Genomic DNA, 21,772 nt, shown 5'->3' on the forward strand with positions numbered 1-21,772 from the left:
TATATGAAAATTAACAAGGTATCTAAGTTTGGTGTAAAAATTGCAGTTTGCATGTTATTAATGGATTCAATAAACTGAGAAGACACATTAACTACTTGTTACAAGATTTCAGATTTTAACATCTACTTATTTTCTGTACTTCCTAAAAATCATGGCATTCAAAGTGGGAGATTGCCTAGATACTACCTGTACAGCAAAAATAGTGCAAATCCAATCCAATACTGTCAGTCTTTTCCCAATAAGCAGCAATGTGATAAAAGACATCGTTCACTATACTGCTAAGTGGTGCTTACTCATCAATAACCTGCTATCTGATGCAGAGTCTGGTTTATATCAGGACCACACACTCCAATCTCACTGCAGCTTTGGTCCAAATGTGGACAAAAACAAATTTCAGAGACATGATAACAATGGCAGCCCCTTGACACTGGCATTAACAGGTGGGAATTGACAGAACATTTTTCAGATAATAATAACTATTAAACCTATTCAACATTCAGGGATAGGCTGGTATCAAGTAACATTCACATCAGAAAATGCCAGGCAATATCCTTCCTTTAACACTTACTTTGCTGAATATTTTAACACCAACATCTTGGGAATCACCACTATCATTGAGTCAAAGAGAGATACAACATGGAAATAGCCACAGTTACCACCAACCACCCATTTACAATAATCCTACATTAAACCTGTTCTTTTATTTTCCCCACATCATCAACTCTACCACTCTCCTGCACACTAGGAGGGGTAATGTAATGCAGTGTGGCCAATTAACCTACCAACCAACACGTCTTTGGGCTGTGGGAGGAAACTGGAGCACCTGGCGGAAACCCACGTGGTCACAGGGAGAAAATGCAAACTCCACTCAGACAGCACCCAAGTTCAGGATTTAACCCAGGTCTCTAGTGCTGAAAGGCAGTGGCTCTACCAGCTGCACCACAGTGCTACCCGAAAACTTTACCAGAATACAGATCATACCATATATGGTATTTTGCAATCACCTCTTGATTCTCCAGACCTCATCTATCATTTATGTAGACAAGGGAGTGGGATGGAATACCATACACCTACCTCAGTAACTGAAGTAAATTGGTTTATTATTGTCACATGAACTGAGGTACAGTGAAAAACTTTGTTTTGCATGCCATCCATACAGATCATTTCATGACATCAGTGCATTGAGGTAGTACAAGGGAAAACAATAACAGAATGCAGAATAAAGAGTTACAATTACAGAAAAAGTGCAGTGCAGGCATACAGTAAACTGCAAGGCCAAACGAGATAGATTGTGAGGTCAAGAGTCCATCTTATCGTACTAGGGACAGAAGCTGTTCTTGAGCCTGGTGGTATATGCTTTCAGGCTTTTGTATCTTCTGCCCAATGGGAGAGGAGGAGGAGAATGTCTGGGGTGGGTGGGATCTTCTGATTACATTGGCTGCTTTACCAAGGCAGCAAGAAGTATAGACAGAGTCCATGGAGGGAGCCATGTCCACAACTCTCTGCAGTTTCTTGTGGTCACAGGCAAAGCAGTTGCCATACCAAGCTGTGATGCATCCAGATAGGATGCTTTCTATGGTGTATCTATAAAAATTGGTGAGGGTCAAAGGGGCCATGCCAAATTTCTTGAGTTTCTTGAGGAAGTAGAGGCACTGGTGCACTTTCTTGCCCATGGCATCTACATGGTTGGACCACGACAGGCTACTGGTGATGTTCACTTCAAGGAACTTGAAGTTCTCAACCCTCTCCACCTCAGCACCATTGATGTAAACAGGAGCATGTGCCTGTTTCAATGACTGGCTCTTTTGTTTGGCTGATATTGAGGGAAAGGTTGTTGTCAAGACACCAGGCTGCTAGGCTCTCTATCTCCTTCCTATACTCCAGCTCATCATCAATGGAGATCCAGCCCACTACAGTAGTGTCATCTTGTTGATGGAGTTAGAGCAGAATCTGGCCACACAGTCATGAGTATAAAGGGAGTAGAGTAGAGGGCCGAGTACACAGCCTTGTGGGGCACCTGTGTTGAGGATAACCATGGCGGAGGTGTTGCTGCCTATTCTTACTGATTGTGGTCTGTTGGTCAGGAAGTCAAGGATTCAGTTGCAAGGGGAGGTGTTGATTCCCAGGTCTAGGAGTTAGGAGACAAGTTTGCTTGGAATTCTGGTACTGAAGGTGGAGCGGTAGTCATTCTAAAAGCATTCTAAATTTTAGCACTATAAAAGAAAAAGCAAACCACTTAATTGGCACTATCAGTCTTAACATTCATGCCCTCCACCATGAGCATGTCATCTACAAAATGCACTGCAGCACTTGTGAAATCTTCTTTGTCAGCACACCCTTTCACCTACAAGGATACTAACAGCCAGTGCATGAGAAAGGTACAATCTGCCATTTACCATCTGAACACTCTGGCTAGGTAAATAAGTCATTGATCCTTTGTCACTGGATTACTCTACTCCCTATATACTCATGACTGTGTGACCAGATTCTGCTCTAACTCCATCTACAAGTTTGCATATACCACCGTATTAGGCCATACGTCAAACAACGATGAGTTGGGGAACAGGAAGGAGATAGAGAGCTTAGTGGCACGGTGTCATGACAATAACCTTTCCCTCAATGTCAACAAAAGAGCTGGTCATTGACTTCAAGAGGGTGGTGTACATGCACCTGTCTACATCAACGGTGCTGAGGTCGAGAGGGTTGAGAGCTTCAAGTTCCTGGGAGTGAACATCACAAATAGCCTGTCCTGGTAAAAATCACATAGATGCCACAGCCAAGAAAGCTCACCAGCACCTCTACTTCCTCAGGAGGCTAAAGAAATTCGGTATGTCCCCTTTGACACTCACCAACATTTAACGATGCACCATAGAAAGCATCCTATCTGGATGCATCACAGCTTGGTACGGCAACTGCTCTGCCCAGGACCGCAAGAAACTGTAGAGAGTTGTGGACACAGCCCAGCATGTCACGGAAACCAGCCTCCACTCCTTGGACTCTGTCTTTACCTCGCTGCCTTGGCGAAGCAACCAGCATAATCAAAGACCCCACCCACCCAGGTCATTCTCTCTTCTCTCCTCTTCCATCAGGTAGAAGATGCAGGAGCCTGAGGGAACATACCAACAGGCTCAAGGACAGCTTCTATCCCACTGGGATAAAACTATTGAACGGTTCCCTTATACGATGAGATGGACTCTGACCTCACAATCTACATTGTTGTGTACCTGCACTGCACTTCCTCTGTAGCTATGACACTTTACTCTGTACTACCTCAATGCACCCTGTACTAACTCAATGTAACTGCACTGTGTAATGAATTGACCTGTAAGATCGGTATGCAAGACAAGTTTTTCACTGTACCTCAGTACAAGTGACAATAATAAACCAATACCAGTGGATTAATATCTTTAAACTTCTTACCTAACAGACATATAGGAATACCTTCCCCACAATGACTGCAGCAGCTCAAGAAGGCAGCTTATCACCATCATCACATTAGCAATTGGGAATGGCCAATAAATGTAAATTTTACTAACAATGCCACATCCCTAAAGAACTGAACACTTACATCTGAAATATTTAAAGCCCATACATTCCAAACTATATATATTTTAATACCTTTTAATTACCTAAATTAGAGTTTAGAGTAAAATCATCTGGTGAGTAAATACTTTGCTTCCAAATGCATAAAATTAGCTATTTGATCGTAAATATTTTTACATGAATAAATAACCTTTAATGTAATTACATCAGTTTAATTCATTAAACATTATATCTGAGATTAATTTATGCATTCAAATTCCATTCCAGGAATCTAGCACATCACCTTGCAGCTCAGTTTTGTAAATACTTGAGGGAATGCTGTATTGTCATTAAACCAAGGTGATGCAAGAATGTTCCATGTACATAACAGATCTCTGGGCCCATTTTTGAATCACAGAGCATTCTCTTAATTTTCTAGCCAAAATGCATTTTTCAACACCAAGGTTAATTATGCAGTTTTTAAATATATAAAAATATGTGGGCCTTGGTGTGCAAACTGCCTGTTGCCCTTCCTACTGTAGTCATTAACTTATGATTAATTGGCTAAGTTTTTTTTAGGAAACAACCAGAGGATATGAAAAACACTTCATATTTGCATGTCATTCTCATGTGCTGATTGAGTTCAGATGAACAATATTCTCATGTGCTGACTGAGTTCAGATGAACAACATGGACTTAGTATCAACGGCCTATAAAAACCTTTATTCCCAGAGATTAAAGGAAGAGATTTTGTTCTTCACAAAAACAACTTTCATCTATATCACAATAACGTAGCAAATTTGTCTGGGTGCTTCACATGAGCCTTATCAACAAAATTTGAGACCAAGCCTTTTATTGGTAATAGGGCAAATAACCATAAGTTGTGTAAAAACTGAGACATTTTAAAGATGGACAGTGGACAAGAGTATTTGGTATCTAGGCAGTTGAAGGCAATGCACCAATGCTGGGGAGGTCAAATTTTAGTTAAGTTTTTCCAATGACCTGAAGGATCTGCAGGTAAACACTGCTGGGTTGAGAACATGCTTTCCTGTGACCTAAATGGGCGCTCCCTGAATAACAAGCACCAAGTTCTCTAGAAATGTTCCAAAAGGAGTGCTGTATGAGGGATAACGTCATCCTGTGTAGCTAGGATGTGGAAATCAAGGCTGACCCATGATGCGAAATGCCTGGTGAAATTCCACAGCTGACAGGATTTGACTCACAAATTGTTGCAAATGCAACTTATTTTAGGTCCAATCAATTTTCAATTGCATATTACCAAAACAGAAAACGGTGCTGTGTGATTGAACTTCAAGACAAAAAAAGCCATGAACTGAATTAAAATAAACAATTTTAAAAAGTCAACAGCACTGCTATTACAAAGCATTAGTTTAAAAAAAAGATCAGTGAACACAAAATAACCTACTTCAGTATTGTCTCAACTGACACATGTAAATAGAGAACTGAATTAATGTCTGAAGGAGTACAAAATTTTGATTAGGAAAGTTCATTTGAACCAAGAGCACAGGTAGATAAAGGTGCCATTACAACACACACAACAGTTGATGTACCAATATGTCTAAAAGGTGATTCAAATTAAACGGAAGGGTGGTGTTGACAATAGCTCTAACCACTCTTGTCCTGAGATGGGGAACAATGGATAAAGTGCTGACATTAAAAATAAAATACAGGTGATGGACAATACTCATTCATCAACTAGAAACATTATTGATATTCAAATAGAAGACTGGGGTGAGAGTGTGGAAGGGGCACAGAGAGAGGGAAAAGAAACACTGGGAAATACTGAAACAATGGCAAGGGAACAGACAAATTATTCTAGAACCAATAGGCAAATTATTAACCAGCTGTTCTCATATAGTGGCTTTCGTGAAAGTCTATCAAGAATTCATCAGGGCTGTTGCGGCAGCCTCCCATGGGGCCTTTGCACAGCACAGTGCAGAGCCATCAGCATTGGCACTCTGCCATGGAATGCAGCTATCCAAATGAATTCAAGGGACACGGTCTGTGGCTGACTCAGAGTTCCAGAGACCAGGCTGCTGGGGTCAAACTCATCCCGCCGATCATCTTGCCACTTGCCGTCACGGCAAAGGAGTGGGATTGGCAGGGTGGAGGCAGGATTGGTCCAGTGTTCATTGGTGGCGAGGCTGTGGAGAGAGTCTCCAGTTTTAAGTTCCTGGGGGCATACATTACCGAGGACTTTTCCTGGGCAATACATACCTCAGCTGTCATTAGGAAGGCACAGCAACGGCTCTATTTTTTTTTGAGGAAACTGAGGAAAGCCAGACTGTCTCAGAACATTCTGGTGAACTTCTACTGGTGTGCGGTGGAGAGCATCCTGACATACAGCATTACTGCTTGGTATGCCAGCTGCACTAGGAAGGAGCAGAAGGCTCTGCAGAGGGTCATCAAGATGGGACTCAGTTACCAGCGATGGAGGACATCTATTGGGCTCGATGTCAGAGCAGGGTTTTAAACATCATTCGAGAACCAGCTCACCCTGCTCACTAGCTTTTTAAACTACTCCCCTCTGGTAGGCAATACAGGACAATACATGCACACACTACAAGACTGAAACACAGCTTTTTTTCCCCCAAAGCTGTTAAATTGTTGAATATGGACTGACACCTCCTATACGTACATACATACACATACTATGTCTTCCCCCCTTTACAGGCTGGACTCATCGTGGTGTTATTTAATATATTGACATGCTGCTGATTATCATTATCATGGTTCATTCGCACACTGCTTTTTTATTTTTTTATATACTTTATATTTGTGTAAGTATGTTTGTTTTATTTTATAGTCATAATTGCTCTTATCAATTTACTGTTTTGGTTTTTATTAGGCAAGGGAGTGCCATCATAATCTCGTTGTGTTGTTGTTGCAACAGTATAATGACAAATAAAGAAATAAAATAAAGAAAGAAATAAAGAAAGCAGGCTGATTCCAGCCAAGTAGGTGGGAACAGGACAACTTATAAACCAACAATTTTTTAGGGGCGGTGGTGGGGGGGGGAGGGGGGAAACCAGCCTGACATTCATCACCAGTGATCAAAACTTGTAGCTGGCCAGAGTTCCAGAGACCTTGCCGAGAGAGTCAAATCAGTGGAATGGCAAACCCATTTGCCATTCCAATACACAAGGGAGTGGCCGTGCCCAGTTCTAATGAAAGGTTATCGACCCAAAATAAGTCCTCTTCTCTTTCCACAGATACTGCCTGACTTGCTGAGCATTTCCAGGATTTTGTTTTTATTTCAGATTTCTAGCTTCTGCAGTCTTTTTCAATGAGTTTCACAGTAATTTTAATTTCCATAAATTATTTTTCCAGTTCTATTTCAGCAAAATTCTAGTTCTAAAATGCAGCAACACACATACAGTATACATACACATACAAAAAAAATCACTCCTGCCTTTTATATCAACATCTGTGACTGTAGTAATTAAAACTGTAGTAATTAAGCAGCATCAACAGGAACTGGATATTAGCATCCAAACACTGGCAGTCAAGTGAATTGCATTACAGAAAACAAATTTACTGACCTATCCTAGTTTATAGTCCATTACTGACTCATTTTAATTTTCAGCTCTTCTTTCAAATGCTCTTTTCTACTTCTCCAACTTCCCCTTTTTCACCTTCTGAAATATCTGTATTCCTCTAATTCTGCTTTCTTTCCTCCAATGACTTCATCCCTTCACTGTCTAGACCCTAAGTTCTATAATTCTCTTCTTAAACCTAGACTCTTTCCTTCTTCAAGATGCTCCATACAACCTCTTTGACCAGGATTTTAGGCATCTGTCCTTTAAACTCCTTGCGGGGTTTGATTGCAAATTTTGTGAGATAATGTTCCTGTCAAGTGCCTTAGTTGCTTTATCATTGTTAAAGGTGCTATCTAAATGCAAGTTGATGGAACAGTGAAGGCTTGGAGTTTGCATCCGTTGTGCTATCATTACCACAATGCAGTCCAAAAATGACTACATGGAATCATTTATTCAAGTCAATCGCCAGGTTTTAATTCGTGGTTTATTACTTCTTTTTTCAGTCAGACAGCAAGGAAACTGGCCCTTTGGCACACCAGGTCAACACCAACCATTAAGCACCCACTTACACTAATTCCAGTTTATTTTCCCCACATTCCCATCAACTCTCCCCTGGATTCAACCACTCACCTACACGTTGGGGTAAATTACAGTCGCCTATTAACCAACCAACATGAACGTCTTTGGAATGTGGTAGGAAAATGAAACACTCAGAGGAAACCTATGCAGTCAAAGGGAAAACAAAAATTCCATGCAAACAGCAGAGGTGGGAGGTCACTGGAGCTGCCCAATGAACAAAATTTTGAAGAAAATTACAGTAGCCAAAACTTATAAACAAAGCTGCCCAAATATTTCAAAAAGAGCAGGACAACATTGCTTCATTAGTCTGAACCAATTTTGAAAATGGACCATTGTATTACAAAAATCCTTCAAATTTAAGGCGCCACCAGAGCCTAAAAGACAGCCTGAAAATGATTTTAGATTAGGCTGAAATTAAATTATGTTCTGTGAGAAAGCAAGTTATGTAATAGTACGTGTTAAAAATCACCTCACACCCAACTCTGTTTTTGTTTAGTCTTGTATCAGATCATCGGCTTGGCTCTTAAGTTACACAGCTACCTTTATATCAATATTAAGTGTTTCGGCATACACTTAAATTTACTGCATTGTAAATTTGAGAACAAATATCTAATATGTTTCAGGTACCTATCTGAAGTATGCACAGCCATGTCATGAAAATTCTTTTTCTCGTTAGCCTGGTTTTGTAATGTTTTCATATGATCCATCAATTGTTTCACAGCTTGCTCTGCCTTCCATCTTGTCTCACGCTCTTGGTCCAACTCTTGAATAAGTACCTAGAAAAATTAATCATACTGGATTTATATTGGAAAGTGTTAAATACAAGTGTTTTGGTTACACAGAATAAATTTGCAATGATATTGCATTTTTCACATCCTGAAGCACCCCAAAAGTTATAAATTATTTTTATAGAGACAAATGGCAGTTAACTTGCATATTACTAGACCTCACAAATAGTTAGGATGATAAATGGCCAGTTAATCAATCAGTTCTGGTGGCATTTTTGTCAGATGAGGCCTGCATATGATCTCAGGGGAACTGTATTCTTTTTTTTAAAATAAAAGATGATCAGAATAAATATGCTGTTATGTCTATTTGTGCAGGGAGAGTGACTTTGATTTAATTTGTCACTTGAAGGGCATAGACACAGAAATTGCAACAAGTCCTTAAGTTATGCCACAACCTAGATTATATTCCCCTAGAGTGTAGCTTGAACCTACAGCTTTTTAAAACCAGAGATCCAACTCTTACCATTGAGATATGTTTAAAGTATTGTACTGTTACCAGAGAACATTTCTGTATAAATGTAGAATATAATTTTCACACATTCTTAAAATTGATGTTTCAAGCAATCCAAAAGAGCCTAAAATGGAATACTTTAACAGTAGTGAATGTTGGTGTATAATCTATTGACTTCACATCAGTCAAGCTACCCAAGGTTAGATGCTCTCGAAACATTTATGTTAATCCAGCAGAGGTTACCAATTTAAAAACAAAGTTAATATTTCTATTACCCTGTATGTGGACTCCTCAGTTACATTTGTTTGCTTATTATCTTGTAATTTACATTGAGATTTTTGCACTGAAGTATTCCTGGGTGCGATTCCTACTACTTGAAGTTCATCAGATTCCACAGGTGAATTACTGGAGAATTCTTCACCTCTTGGTTGCTTGACAGATGATTTTAATTTTTGCATGCAAAGCTGTTCGACTCTGGGTCAAAAAATAATTATTTGCATTACAATTTCATAAAATTTGTATAACATTCAGCACATATCACTTGCACCAGCTCTTCAAAGACCTTTGCATTTATCTGACTTTTCTCCAGATGCTCTTAAAATATTCTTTTTACACTCTTGTATTCTTTTTCCTTCAGTCTGGTGCTTTTATATTTATGTTCTCCAGTTTACCAATTTCTTATCATTAATCTCCTATGTTCAAATATAAAAGGGTGGAGGAAGATAACTGAAAATATACACAACACCACGACAACATACCACCAAAAAATATTCTTGCCGGTGTTAACAAATTCATGGGTAATTGGCTTACACATTAATCACAAGATTGACCTATATGATGCAGAAAATTCGTTTCTGATACGTGGGAGATGTATTTAATTATTTGACATCCTCAAAATCAGATTTACAGTTAAGGAAAGCAACATATTAAATATCTACAACTGAATCAATGCTGCAAAAAAAAACAAATAGGTGTTTATTATAGTGGCATTTCCATTCTATCCCTTTTCCTAACTGGTATGAGGAAAAGAAAGCTGCTGAGGTTTCAATGCCAAGATGCATATTAAAAACGAAACATGTTTCTATCAGGTTGATGACAGAAACATCAATAGAAGAGTTGGTAAAAATGATGAATAGAATCATAGTATCAGAAAGTTAGACAGCACATAAACAGGGCCTTTGACCCGTCATGTCCTTGCCGATTAGCCTATCTATGCTAATCTCATTTACCAGCAATTGGTTTGTAGCCTCCTTTGCCTCAGTTATTCAAGTGCTTGTTCAGATACCTCTTAAATGTTGAATGCAACCACTCTCTGGTGAAGGAGTTCTTCCTCAGTTCCCCTCTAAACCTCTTACCTTAAAGCCATGCCCACCAATTTTAGATACTACTGAATGCATGGTTAAGGCAGGCTCTAAGAAAGCTTTTGAAAATATGTAGAAAGTTAGGTAGGCAGGGCAATTTAGGATAATGGTGGGTTGATGCAGTTGAAGATGGAACAGAAATAGTTAAACAAGAAAACATTACAGAGTTGACCAAGGTTAGAGGATGAAACAGCTTTGAATTAAGTGCAGAGATGGAGGAGATTACAAAAGCAGGCAAGATCCTTCTGACTGAAAAAAAATTCTCATCTACGCATTAAATGGGCAACCCCTTATTTTTAAAGCGATCCTTAGTTCTAGATTCTCCCACAAGGAAGCATCTCTCCACAACTGTCTTGTCAAGACCCATTTAGAATCTTGTACATTTCAATCAAGTTCCCTCTCCGTCCACCAGATACAACCCATCCATTCCAGGCATCAGTCTAGCAAAACCTCCTCCAAACTGCTTCCAATGCAAAGCCTGCCCAGCCCTCAGTATCTGGATCAGAACAATGCAAGCAAGAAAATATCTCAAAGGGACAGTTTGACCAGTGGATCAGGTCCAAGATAATCCAGGCCAACAAGGTCTGGTTTCTTATGAATGCCTGAAACATTGAGAGGACTCTGGGTACCAGGGACCGTGGGTTAGCCAGTTGCCCCAGAACACAATTTGATAAATGGAATGTTACAGTAAGGGACAGTGTACAAACATAAGAATGCACCTGCAAATAGAGTCAGGGTAAGGAAAATGGTAAAAAGACAAAATTCTGGTTTTCATGGACTTGTGCTTGAAAGACAGTCTCCAAATGTGTTCCCTACTCTTCAATGTAACAAATGAAACCTTTGTTAAGTGACAAAGTAAGTTAAATAAAACCTTTTGATGCATCAAAGATTCAATGAAGTGAATATTTTTTTAAACCAAGACCAGTACTCTGTTTGCTCCTTTGGAAAATTCTGCCATGTAGTAAAAGGGGTGAGAAGAAAAATCAGAAAATAATAGACCAGCAAGCATTGTCAGAAAATTGAATCTACAATTAAACGTGAAAAACACAATGACGTTGGAGCAACTCAGCAGGCCAGGCAGCATCCGTGGAGAAAAGCAGGAGGTCAACTTTTCAGTCAGGACCCTTCTTCAGGGCTGAAGATAGGAAAAGGGGAAGCCCAATATATAGAAGGGAAAAGCAGAGCATTGATAGGTGGACAAAAGAGGGGAGGTGGGGTGGGCACAAGGTGGTGATAGGTAGATGCAGGTAAGAGATAGTGATAGGCAGGTACAGAGGAGGGGAGAGCAGATTCACCAGGGGATGGGTCAAAAAAGGTAAGGAAAGGAAAAAAAGGTAGGAAAAAAAGAAGCTAGGAAAGGGAAGAAGAGAAACAGCATGGTGGGGGGGCGGGGTGTGGGGATTACTTAAAGTGGGAGAATTCAATGTTCATGCTGTTACAAGTTTCTAAGATGGAAAATGAGGTGCTGTTCCTCCAGTTTGCGCTTGGAATTCTCCTGGCAGTGGAGGAGGCTGAGGACTGACATATCAGTGATGGTGTGGGAGGGGGAGTTGAAGTGACTGGCAACGGGGAGATGCAGATCACGGTTACAGAGCACAGGTGTTCTGCGAAATGGTCACCTAGTCTGCGTTTGGTCTCACCAATGTAGAGGAGGCCACACTTGGAGCACCAAATGCAGTAGATGATATTAAGGGAGGTACAGGTGAGTCTCTGTCTCACCTGAAGTGCATTCGGTGCTCTAAAATGTGGCCTCCTCTACATTGGTGAGACCAAACACAGACTAGGTGACCATTTCGCAGAACACCTGCGCTCTGTCCATAACCGCGACCTGCATCCCCCCATTGCCAGTCACTTCAACTCCCCCTCCCACACTTTCACTGATATGACAGTCCTCTGCCTCCTCCAGTGCCAGAATTCCAAGTGCAAACTGGAGGAACAGCACCTCATGTTCCATCTTGAAACCTTGCAGTCTAACAGTATGATCACCGAATTCTCCTACTTTAAGTAATCACCGCAACCACCTCCCTACACCTCACCTCAGCCATGCCTCTTCTTTTCTTCCCTTTCCTAGCCTCTTTTTTCTACCCCACTTTTTTCCTCCTTACCTTTGACCCATCCCCCAGTGGATCTGCTCTCCCCTCCTCCCCCACACCTGCCTATCACTATCTCTTGCCTGCATCTACCTATCACCACCTTGTGTCCACCCCACCTCCCCTCTAAGGGTTTCCCCTTTTCCTATCTTCAGTCCCAAAGAAGGGTCCCAACCCAAAGCACTGACCGCCTGCTTTTCTCCACGGATGCTGCCTGGCCTGCCGAGTTCCTCCAGTGTTATGTTTTCCATCTGGATTCCAGCATCTGCAGTCCTTTATTTCCTTACAATTAAACATACTTGTCATTGAACACTTTGAAAACTTCCATTTATTTCAGAGAAAACTAACACTAATTTGTAATGGATAGGTCATGCCTAATTAATGCAAATTAATATTTTGATCTGGTGACTGAAGTAGTGGATGAGGAAATGTCTATCCTTGTTATTTACAGGGACTTTCAGAAGGCCTTAATTATTAAGAGACTATTTAATAGTGCAAGTTCATGGAACTAAAAGCAAATTATTCAGGTGGCTTGGAAATTGATTTATCAGGATACAGAACAGGTATTTTTTTATTGGCAAGATGCAACTAGCTATGTCCTCCAAATATCTCCATTACAATCAAACAATTCAAATTATTTACATCAGTGAAATGATTGTATAGGAAGCCACACAAGTATGGAGTACTGCAATGCCCCACATCTTAATGAGAATGTACTAGCCTTGGAAGAAGCACAGCACAGGAATGACATGAAGAAAGATTATACGAGCTTGGTTTGTTTCCTAAAAGGTATAGGACTAAGGGGAACGTTTTCAGCCATTCGGGGAACTGAGAAAATTAACAGGAAGCAACTATTTCCATTGTTAGTGAAGTCTACAAGAGAAATCATAATCCAAAAATTAAAACCAGCCTTTGTAAACTAAAGGACACAAAGGATTTAGAGTTTAGAATTCTTTCACAAACAACAACTAACACTAGGTTAATTTAAAACTTATAACCTATATCAATAGATATTTGAGAATATTAGAGGATATGAACCAAAGGTAGCCAGATAGAGCAAGCCTGCAAAACAGGCTCGAAGGGATAAATAGCCTGCTTCAAGGTGAAACCGAACTACTGTTAAACCTTTCATATCTAACCTCAACTCATAAAGCTGCAAAGGTTAATCAAATTGTTGTTAAAAATCCAAATTACGAAGAAGAACCTAGTTACATAATTCAGAAGAAACAATACCATGTCTTTTAAAATGTTGATGTAACTATTGAAACCCAAAGAACTCTATCCACTTTTTGTTCAAGTACTTCTGCATGTTGAATAGTTTATGAGATAAGTTTCATATCATAGGTAGTATTTATTCATATGGGTACTCCTGTGAGAAAAAATACAAGAAAAGAAAAACTAAGAAAAACAGTGAATAGTGTCCACTGTTAGTCAGTCTTGCTGTTGCCAGTTTATTGATGACTGATCTGATACCTTGCAGAGAGCACTTCCAAAGTCCAAAGAGACCGCCATAACCAGCAGGCAGTGGAGTGAGAGGGAGCAGAGTGATTGCGCTTTGGCTCAATGGGCTTGGGCGTAAAGGGGAGAGGCGGATGAGTAGCCGGTAAGTAAAGATAATGTTTAACTGTTATTGTTATAAATTTTAAGTAGATTAAAGCTAGGTAGGGAAAGAATAGTTTAGATGGAGGACATGGTGATGTGCAGCAGCTGATTGATGTGGGAGCTAGTGGACCCTGCTGGGGTGCACAGTGACCACTTCTGCAGTAAGTGCTGGAGGAACTTTAGCTCAGAATTGATGAGCTGGAGTCGCAGCTTCAAACACTGCGAAGCATCAGGGAGAGGGAGAGAGTTATGTAGATGCTGTGCATCGGGAGACAGTCACCCCCCTTACAGCAGGTACTTCTAGGGTCCAGGAAGCAGATAGAAGGGTGACTGTCAGGGGAGAGAAAAAGAAGAAGAAAGGGAACAGGCAGACAGTGCAGAGGACCCCAGAGGCTGTTCCCCTCAGTAACAGGTTTTCCACTTTGGATGCTGTTGAGCGGGATGACCTACAGAGATCAAGCAGCAGTAGCCAGGTCTCTGGCACTGGGACCAGTCCTGCTGCTCAGAAAGGAAGGGAGGAGAAGAGGAGGGCAATAGTGATAGGGGGACTCGATAGTCAGGGAAACAGATAGGAGGTTCTGTGGCAGTGAGCATGAATCCTGGATGGTATGTTGCCTCCCAGGTGCCAGGGTCCGGGGTGTCTCTGATCAGGTCCACAGCATTCTTGAGTGAGAGGGAGAACAGCCAGAAATCATGGTACATATTAGTACCAACGACATAGATAGGAAGAGGGATGAGGTTCTGAAAAGTGAGTTTAGGAAGCTAGGCAGAAAGCTGAAGAACAGGACCTCAAGGATAGCAATCTCGGGATTGCTGCCAGCGCCACATGATAGTGAAGGTAAGAATAGGAGGAGATGGCAGATGAATGCGTGGCTGAGAAGTTGGTGCAGGAGGGAAGGTTTTAGATTTTTGGATCATTGGGATCTCTTCTGGGGAAGGTGGGACCTGTAAAGAGTGGATGGGTTACACCTGAACCCGAGGGGGGCCAATATTCTTGCACGCAGGTTTGCTAGGGTGGTTCGGGAGGGTTTAAACTAGTTTGCGAGGGGGATGGGAACCAGAGGGGTAGGTCAGAGGAAGAAGTGGATGGGGAAAAGTCAGATCTAACATGTAGAGAGGCTTTGAGGAAGGAGAAGCAGAGTATAGGGTATAAAAGTAGAAAGATGGATAGGCTAAAGTGCATTTACTTAAATGCAAGAAGTGTCAGGAATAAGGGTGATGAGCTGAGAGCTTGGATAAGTACATGGATATGATATTGTGGCTCTTGCAGAGACTTGGCTGTCACCAGGGCAGGAATGAATATTGAATAATCCTGGATTCCAGTGTTTTAAAAGGGATGGGGGAGGGCGGGGGAGTGGTGGGAAGAGGAGGAGGGGTGGTGTTACTGGTCACGGGTACTACTACAACTGCAGAAAGGGTAGATAATGTAGAAGGATCCTCTCTAGAGTCAGTATGGGTGGAAGTTAGGAACAAGAAAGGAGCAGTTACTCTACTGGGAGTATTCTATAGGGCCCCTGGTAGCAGTAGGGATACTGAGGAGCAGATTGGGAGGCAGATTTTGGAAAGGTGCAAGAATAACAGGGTTGTTATCATGGGAGACTTCAACTTCCCAAATATTGATTAGCACCTGCTTAGTACCAAAGGTTTAGACAGGGGAGAGTTTATTAAATGTGTCCAGGACGGATTCCTGTCACAGTATGTTGACAGGCCAACTAGAGGGAATGCCATATTAGATCTAGTGTTAGGTAATGAACTGGGTCAGGTGACAGATCTCTCGGTGGGTGAGTGATTGCTGCTCCCTAACCTTTAGCATTGTCATGGACAAGGCTAGGAGCAGAGAGGACAAGAAGATATTTGATTGGGGAAGGGCAAATTATGAAGCTATAAGGCTAGAACTTGCGAGAGTAAATTAGGATGACATTTTTGACGGGAAATGTACTATGGGGATATGGTTGTTGTTCAGGGATCTCTTGTAGGAGGTTAGGGATAAATTTGTCCTGGTGAGGCAGAGAAAGAACGGCAGGGTGGAGGAACCATGGGTGATAAGAGAGGTGGAACAACTAGTTAGGAGGAAGAAGGCAGCGTACATAGTGTAGGCAGCAAGGATCAGATAGGGCTCATGAGGAATATAGGGTAGCAAGGAGGGAACTTAAGGGGCTCAGGAGAGCAAGAAGGGGTCATGAAAAGGCCTTGGCAAATAGGGTTAAGGAAAATCCCAAGGCTTTTTCACTTATGTGAAGAGCAGAAGGATGACGAGAGTAAAGGTAGGACTGATTAGAGACGAAGGTGGGAAGATGTGCCTGGAAGCTGTGGAAGTGGGTGAGGTTCTCAATGAATACTTCTCTTCAGTATTCACCAAGGATAGAGGCCTAGATGATGCTGAGGACAGTGTTGGTAAGGTTAATGTTCTGAAGCATGTAGATATCAAGAGAGAGGATGCGTTGGAGCGGTTAGAAAATATTAGGACAGATAAGTCCCCTTGGCCTGATGAAATATTCCCCAGGCTGCTCCGCGAGGCGAGGGAGGAGATTGCTGAACCGTTGGCTAGGATCTTTGAGTCCTCGTTGTCCATGCGAATGGTACTGGAGGATTGAAGGGTGGCAAATGTTGTCCCCTTATTCAAAAAAGGTAGTAGGGATAGTCCAGGGAATTACAGACCAGTGAGCCTTACATCTGTGGTGGGCAAGCTGTTGGAAAGGATTGTTAGAGATAGGATCTATGAGCATTTAGAGAATCATGGACTGATTAGGGACAGCCAGCATGGCTTTGTGAAGGGAAGATCATGTCTCACAAGCCTGAAAGGATTCTTTGAGGTGGTGACCAGGCAGATTGATAAGGGTAGTGCAGTAGATGTGGTCTACATGAATTTTAGTAAGGCATTTGACAAGGTTCCACATGGTAGGCTTCTTCAGAAGGTCAGAGGGCATAGGATCCAGGGAGGCTTGGCCATGTGGATTCAGAATTGGCTTGCCTGTAGAAAGCAGAGGGTTGTGGTGGAGGGAGTGCATTCAGATTGGAGGGCTGTGATTAGTGGTATCCCACAAGGTTCGGTTCTGGGACCTCTACTTTTCGTGATATTTATTAATGACTTGGATGAGGGAGTAGAAGGGTGGGTTAGCAAGTTTGCAGACGACACAAAGATCAGCGGTGTTGTGGATAGTGTGGAGGACTGTCAAAGTTTACAGAGGGATATTGATAGGATGCAAAGCTGGGCTGAGAAGTGGCAGGTGGAGTTCAATCCAGAGAAGTGCAAGGTGGTACACTTTGGAAGGACAAACTCCAAGGCAGAGTACAAGGTAAGTGGCAGGATTCTGGGTAGTGTGGAGGAGCAGAGGGATCTGGGAGTTCATATCCACAGATCACTGAAAGTTGCCTCACAGGTGGATAGGGTAGTTTAGAAAGCTTGTGGGATGTTAGCTTTCATAAGTCGTGGGATCGTGTTTAAAAGCCGCGAGGTAATGATGAAGCTCCACAAAACTCCGGTTCGACAACACTTAGAGTACTGTGTCCATTTCTGGTCGCCTCATTATAGGAAGGATGTGGAAGCATTGGAAAGGGTGCAGAGGAGATTTACCAGGATGTTGCCTGGTTTGGAGAGTATGGATTATGAGGTAAGACTAAGGGAGCTAGGGCTTTACTCTTTGGAGAGGAGGAGAATGAGGGGAGACATGATAGGGGTATACAAAATATTTAGATAGAGTAGACAGCCAGCGCCTCTTTCCCAGGGCACCAATGATCAATATAAGAGGGTATGGCTTTAAAGTAATCGGTGGGAAGTTCAAGGGATATATCAGAGGGAGGTTTTTGTTGAAGTTGTTGAAGGGTAGTATTCTGCATTGAGGTCAGTGACCAGTGGTGTACCTCAGGGATCTGTTCTGGGACCCTTGCTCTTTGTGGTTTTTATAAACGACCTGGATGAGGAAGTGGAGGGATGAGTTAGTAAGTTTGCAGATGACTCAAAGGTTGGAGGTGTTGTGGATAGTATAGAGGGCTGTCAGAGGTTACAGCGGGACATAGTTAGGATGCAAAGTTGGGCTGAGAAGTGGCAGATGCAGTTCAACCCAGATAAGTGTGAAGTGGTTCATTTTGGTAGGTCAAATATAGTATTAATGGGAAGACTCTTGGCAGCGTCGAGAATCTGTGTGGAGGCAGTGTGAGGAATCTTGGGGTCCGAGTCCATAGGATGCTCAAAGCAGCTGCACAGGTTGACTCTGTGGTTAAGGCGGCATATGGTGTATTGTCCTTCATCAATCGTGGAATTGAATTTAGGAGCCAAGAGGTATTGTTGCAGCTGTATAGGACGCTGGTCAGACCCCACTTGGAGTACTGTGCTCAGTTCTGGTCGCCTCACTACAGGAAGGACGTGGAAGCCATAGAAAGGGTGCAGAGGAGATTTACAAGGATGCTGCCTGGAATGCCGAGCATGCCTTATGAAAGCAGGTTGAGGGAACTCAGCCTTTTCTCCTTGGAGTGACGGAGGATGAGGGGAGACCTGATAGAGGTATATAAGATGATGAGAGGCATTGACCGGGTAGATAGTCAGAGGCTTTTCCCCAGGGCTGAAATGGTGGCCACAAGAGGACATAGGTTTAACATGCTGGGGAGTAGGTATAGAGGAGATGTCAGGGGTAAGTTTTTTTTACTGAGAATGGTCAGTGCGTGGAATGGGCTGCTGGCAACGGTGGTGGAAGCGAGGACGATAGGGTCTTTTAAGAGACTTTTGGATAGGTACATAGAGCTGAGAAAAATAGAGGGCTATGGGTAAGCCTATTAATTTCTAAGGTAGGGACATGTTCGGCACAGCTTTGTGGGCCGAAGGGCCTGAATTGTGCTGTAGGTTTTCTATGTTTCTATCCCAGAGTGGTTGGTGCATGGAATGCACTGCGTGGGGTAGTGGTGGAGGTAGGTGCGTTGGTCAAGTTCAAGGGATTGTTAGATAAGCATATGGAGGAATTTAAAAATAGAGGGATATGTGGGAGGAAGGGGTTAGGTAGTCTTAGGCGTGGTTTAAAGGTCGGCACAACATGGTGGGCCGAAGGGCCTGTATTGTGCTATGATTCTAGGACAAACAAGTGTGTGTGTCTCTTTAACCAGTTTGAGGGATCTATTTGATAATCGACAGGGCAAACGTGAAGAACATCATAAAGGTTACAAGCATAGAATGGTGAACCAAATGTCAAATCAGCTATTAAAAAGGTGAAGGAAAGATTAGATTAAAAGGGAAAGAGAAAGAGAGAAATGGATTGAAAAATCAAAAATAAATTTTCTGTAACAATAAAAATTAGAAATTAGATTCTGTAATTCAGGTAATTTATAAACCCACAGTGGCAAGCAGGCAACAATCAACAAGTCAGTACATTAAAGGGAGACATCAGAGTTTACCTGCCCTAGCCTTGAAGATGCTGTGGAATCTGCATATAAATAATGGAACATGCCATTAGCCTTGCTATTCTTTTATCAGAAAGTCTTGAGCAAACTTTCCCTCGGGAAGTCTAGTTTCTACCAGAAATATGCATCATACATTGATGCTACTTGCAAATCAAAATCTGATTAAATGCTGCTTGTTCTTGCAGTTGGAAGTTTTGATTAGACAAGATTCCAGTTGCCGGGTTAACTAACAGAGAAGTTTCATTTGTACTTTATTCTACACAAAAATTTTACTGCTACAAAGACTATTACTCTTGTAGTAAACTTTTTAAAGAGGATTAGGACTTAACTATGAGAACAACCAAAAACTCAAATAAAAGCAGATAGCTACAATCAAAGTGCACAAAATAGGAAGCAAGCATCTTCTAAAACAGCTGAGAGAGTTAGTTGTTGTATTGGAGGAACCTCACCAAACCTTGCAGCAATTCTGAAGAGAATACCCTTATTGCTGCAGTGCATCTATCAGTGTATTTTAGACTTCTATGCCTGTTTACTGCAATACAAAGATTTTCAACACATTGAAAGTCAGATGCAGACACACCCAAGTTCTTGCTCACATCCTGGACTTAACAGCGAGGCCAGAAGTGTTCTATAACTTACTGAAGTGAGGGGTAGGATATACTTTGTGTCTGGCCTCAGCTTTAGTCCAGCCATATTTGAAACATCTTGCTTTGTCCCATTTATTTAGATGGAGTCAGTGACCTTCATTAAAAAGACGTGATTTTATTTTTCATTTCATTGTACTTTTTCCAACTCTATTAAAAAATATCTCGTGTTTTCAAAATAAATTTGATTTTTATTTCCATTTAATTATGAGATATTTAGGAACATTGAAACAGATCAATGACAGTGTGGGGATGAGGGCAGCTCACTCATCTCACGGGCTAGCAGCTGATCCAAGGCATTTGAAATAGTGGAGTCTAGCATGGGTGTCAGGTCAGAATGAGCATGATCCAGCCAATGATAAAGAGCAAAGTACAGCAGTTGTTAGAATATAATTTTTTCTTATTCATTCACAAAATGTGAGCATTGCTAGGAAGGTTTGGATTTATTGCCCATCCCTCCCGGCAAAAAGATAAAAGGAAAGACAAACTAAATGATAAAATATCTTGATTATATAGTATCCCAGTATGAACAATTTATAAATCTGTACCTTAAAGAGATAACATTACAGCACATTTCCTCAGTTTACAAGGTCTCCAATACAATGAACAACTCTTAATGATTGCATTAAGTGGTAATTAAAGTCCTAGCTGAGCCGAGAATGATCTTATTGACACAGCTGCTCAGAGACTGTAATCTGGGCAGGGAAAGAGGATGAGGAGACAAAGAGGGTCCTGGAACGCAAACAGAATTCGCATTAGAAACAATGGAAAACACTTCCCTGATTTACCAGTTTTCACTTAACTCAATGCAATCCCTTCGCAAATCAAGGAATACTTGTATAATGCCATCAAGGGATTAAAATATTTCTACTTATTCAATCAGATGTGGAGTTGAAGATCAAACAATTGAGGCAGCAAAATGAGAAAAATGGATATTAATGTACTGAAACTAATCTGTTTCTCTAGCCTTTGGAATACAAACACCACAAAGTTTTATTGCACTGGGAAAGTCAACTGACCACACACTAGGCCCAACAGAAGTACATCTGAAGACAAAAGGCAATTATAATGCACCTTGGCATGTAACTATAATCACTTTACACTAGGGAGTCGGAACAAAGCAGAGAGCACAACTATGTATTAAATGCTCAGCCTGACATGTTTAAAATAAAACATATGTTCAAGTTCAGTTGTTCAGACAAAGTAATAAATTTTTGATCCTCAACGTACCCTTTACGTGTTATTAAAAAGAAAAAAATATTCTGGCTTATAAAATGTAACCATTAGATTTTGCACATATTCAAAATGAAATTAATTCAAGTCCAATAAGTGCATACCAAAAAGTAACATTGTCCAGTTCATATTTAGTCAAGATAAGCATTTTTAGTAAGTTCATATCTTTGCATTTTAATAACATATATAATTAGCTTTCAACATAAAAGGTAATGAACAGAACAGGCAAAAGATGAAAGATTCTCTTGCGACTCACATCCCATCCTCTAAATATTTCTGATGGGATTCATACAATACACACTCAATAGATTTGCTGAAACTGCATACATTTAGAAATGGAAATGAGTATTAATCCTGAGATACAATCTTTCTTCAAAACCGGTGCTGTATTGCATTAACTAATCCATTTGTAGCAATCTCAATGGAATGGCTTCTGGTTAATAGGCAGGTTTTATAGCTTCAGCCAGGCATAAATCAATATGCAATTAAATTTTTAAAAATTTAAATAATAACAAAACCTTATCCCCCCAGAAAGGATGTCAAGATAGCAGTGT

At 41.2% G+C, this 21,772-nt stretch overlaps 1 protein-coding gene across 5 annotated transcripts in view; it reads right to left on the minus strand.

Moving 5' to 3' along the window:
• The window catches only part of lrrcc1 (leucine rich repeat and coiled-coil centrosomal protein 1), a 98,624-nt gene that overhangs the window by 56,163 nt on the left and 20,689 nt on the right, over positions 1-21,772 (minus strand). For all 5 annotated transcript variants that reach the window (XR_007956896.1, XM_052023198.1, XM_052023195.1 and 2 more), the window contains exons 9-10: positions 9,176-9,374; positions 8,289-8,437 (exon numbers count right to left, since the gene is read on the minus strand). Coding sequence is in view for 4 of the 5 variants with exons in the window: in XM_052023198.1 (XP_051879158.1) it covers positions 8,289-8,437; positions 9,176-9,374 (348 nt within the window). In the remaining variant the exon portion in view is untranslated. The remainder of the gene's footprint in view (positions 1-8,288; positions 8,438-9,175; positions 9,375-21,772) is intronic.

The sequence above is a fragment of the Pristis pectinata genome, chromosome 9 (assembly GCF_009764475.1).
Source record: "Pristis pectinata isolate sPriPec2 chromosome 9, sPriPec2.1.pri, whole genome shotgun sequence".
NCBI classification, from domain to species: domain Eukaryota; kingdom Metazoa; phylum Chordata; class Chondrichthyes; order Rhinopristiformes; family Pristidae; genus Pristis; species Pristis pectinata.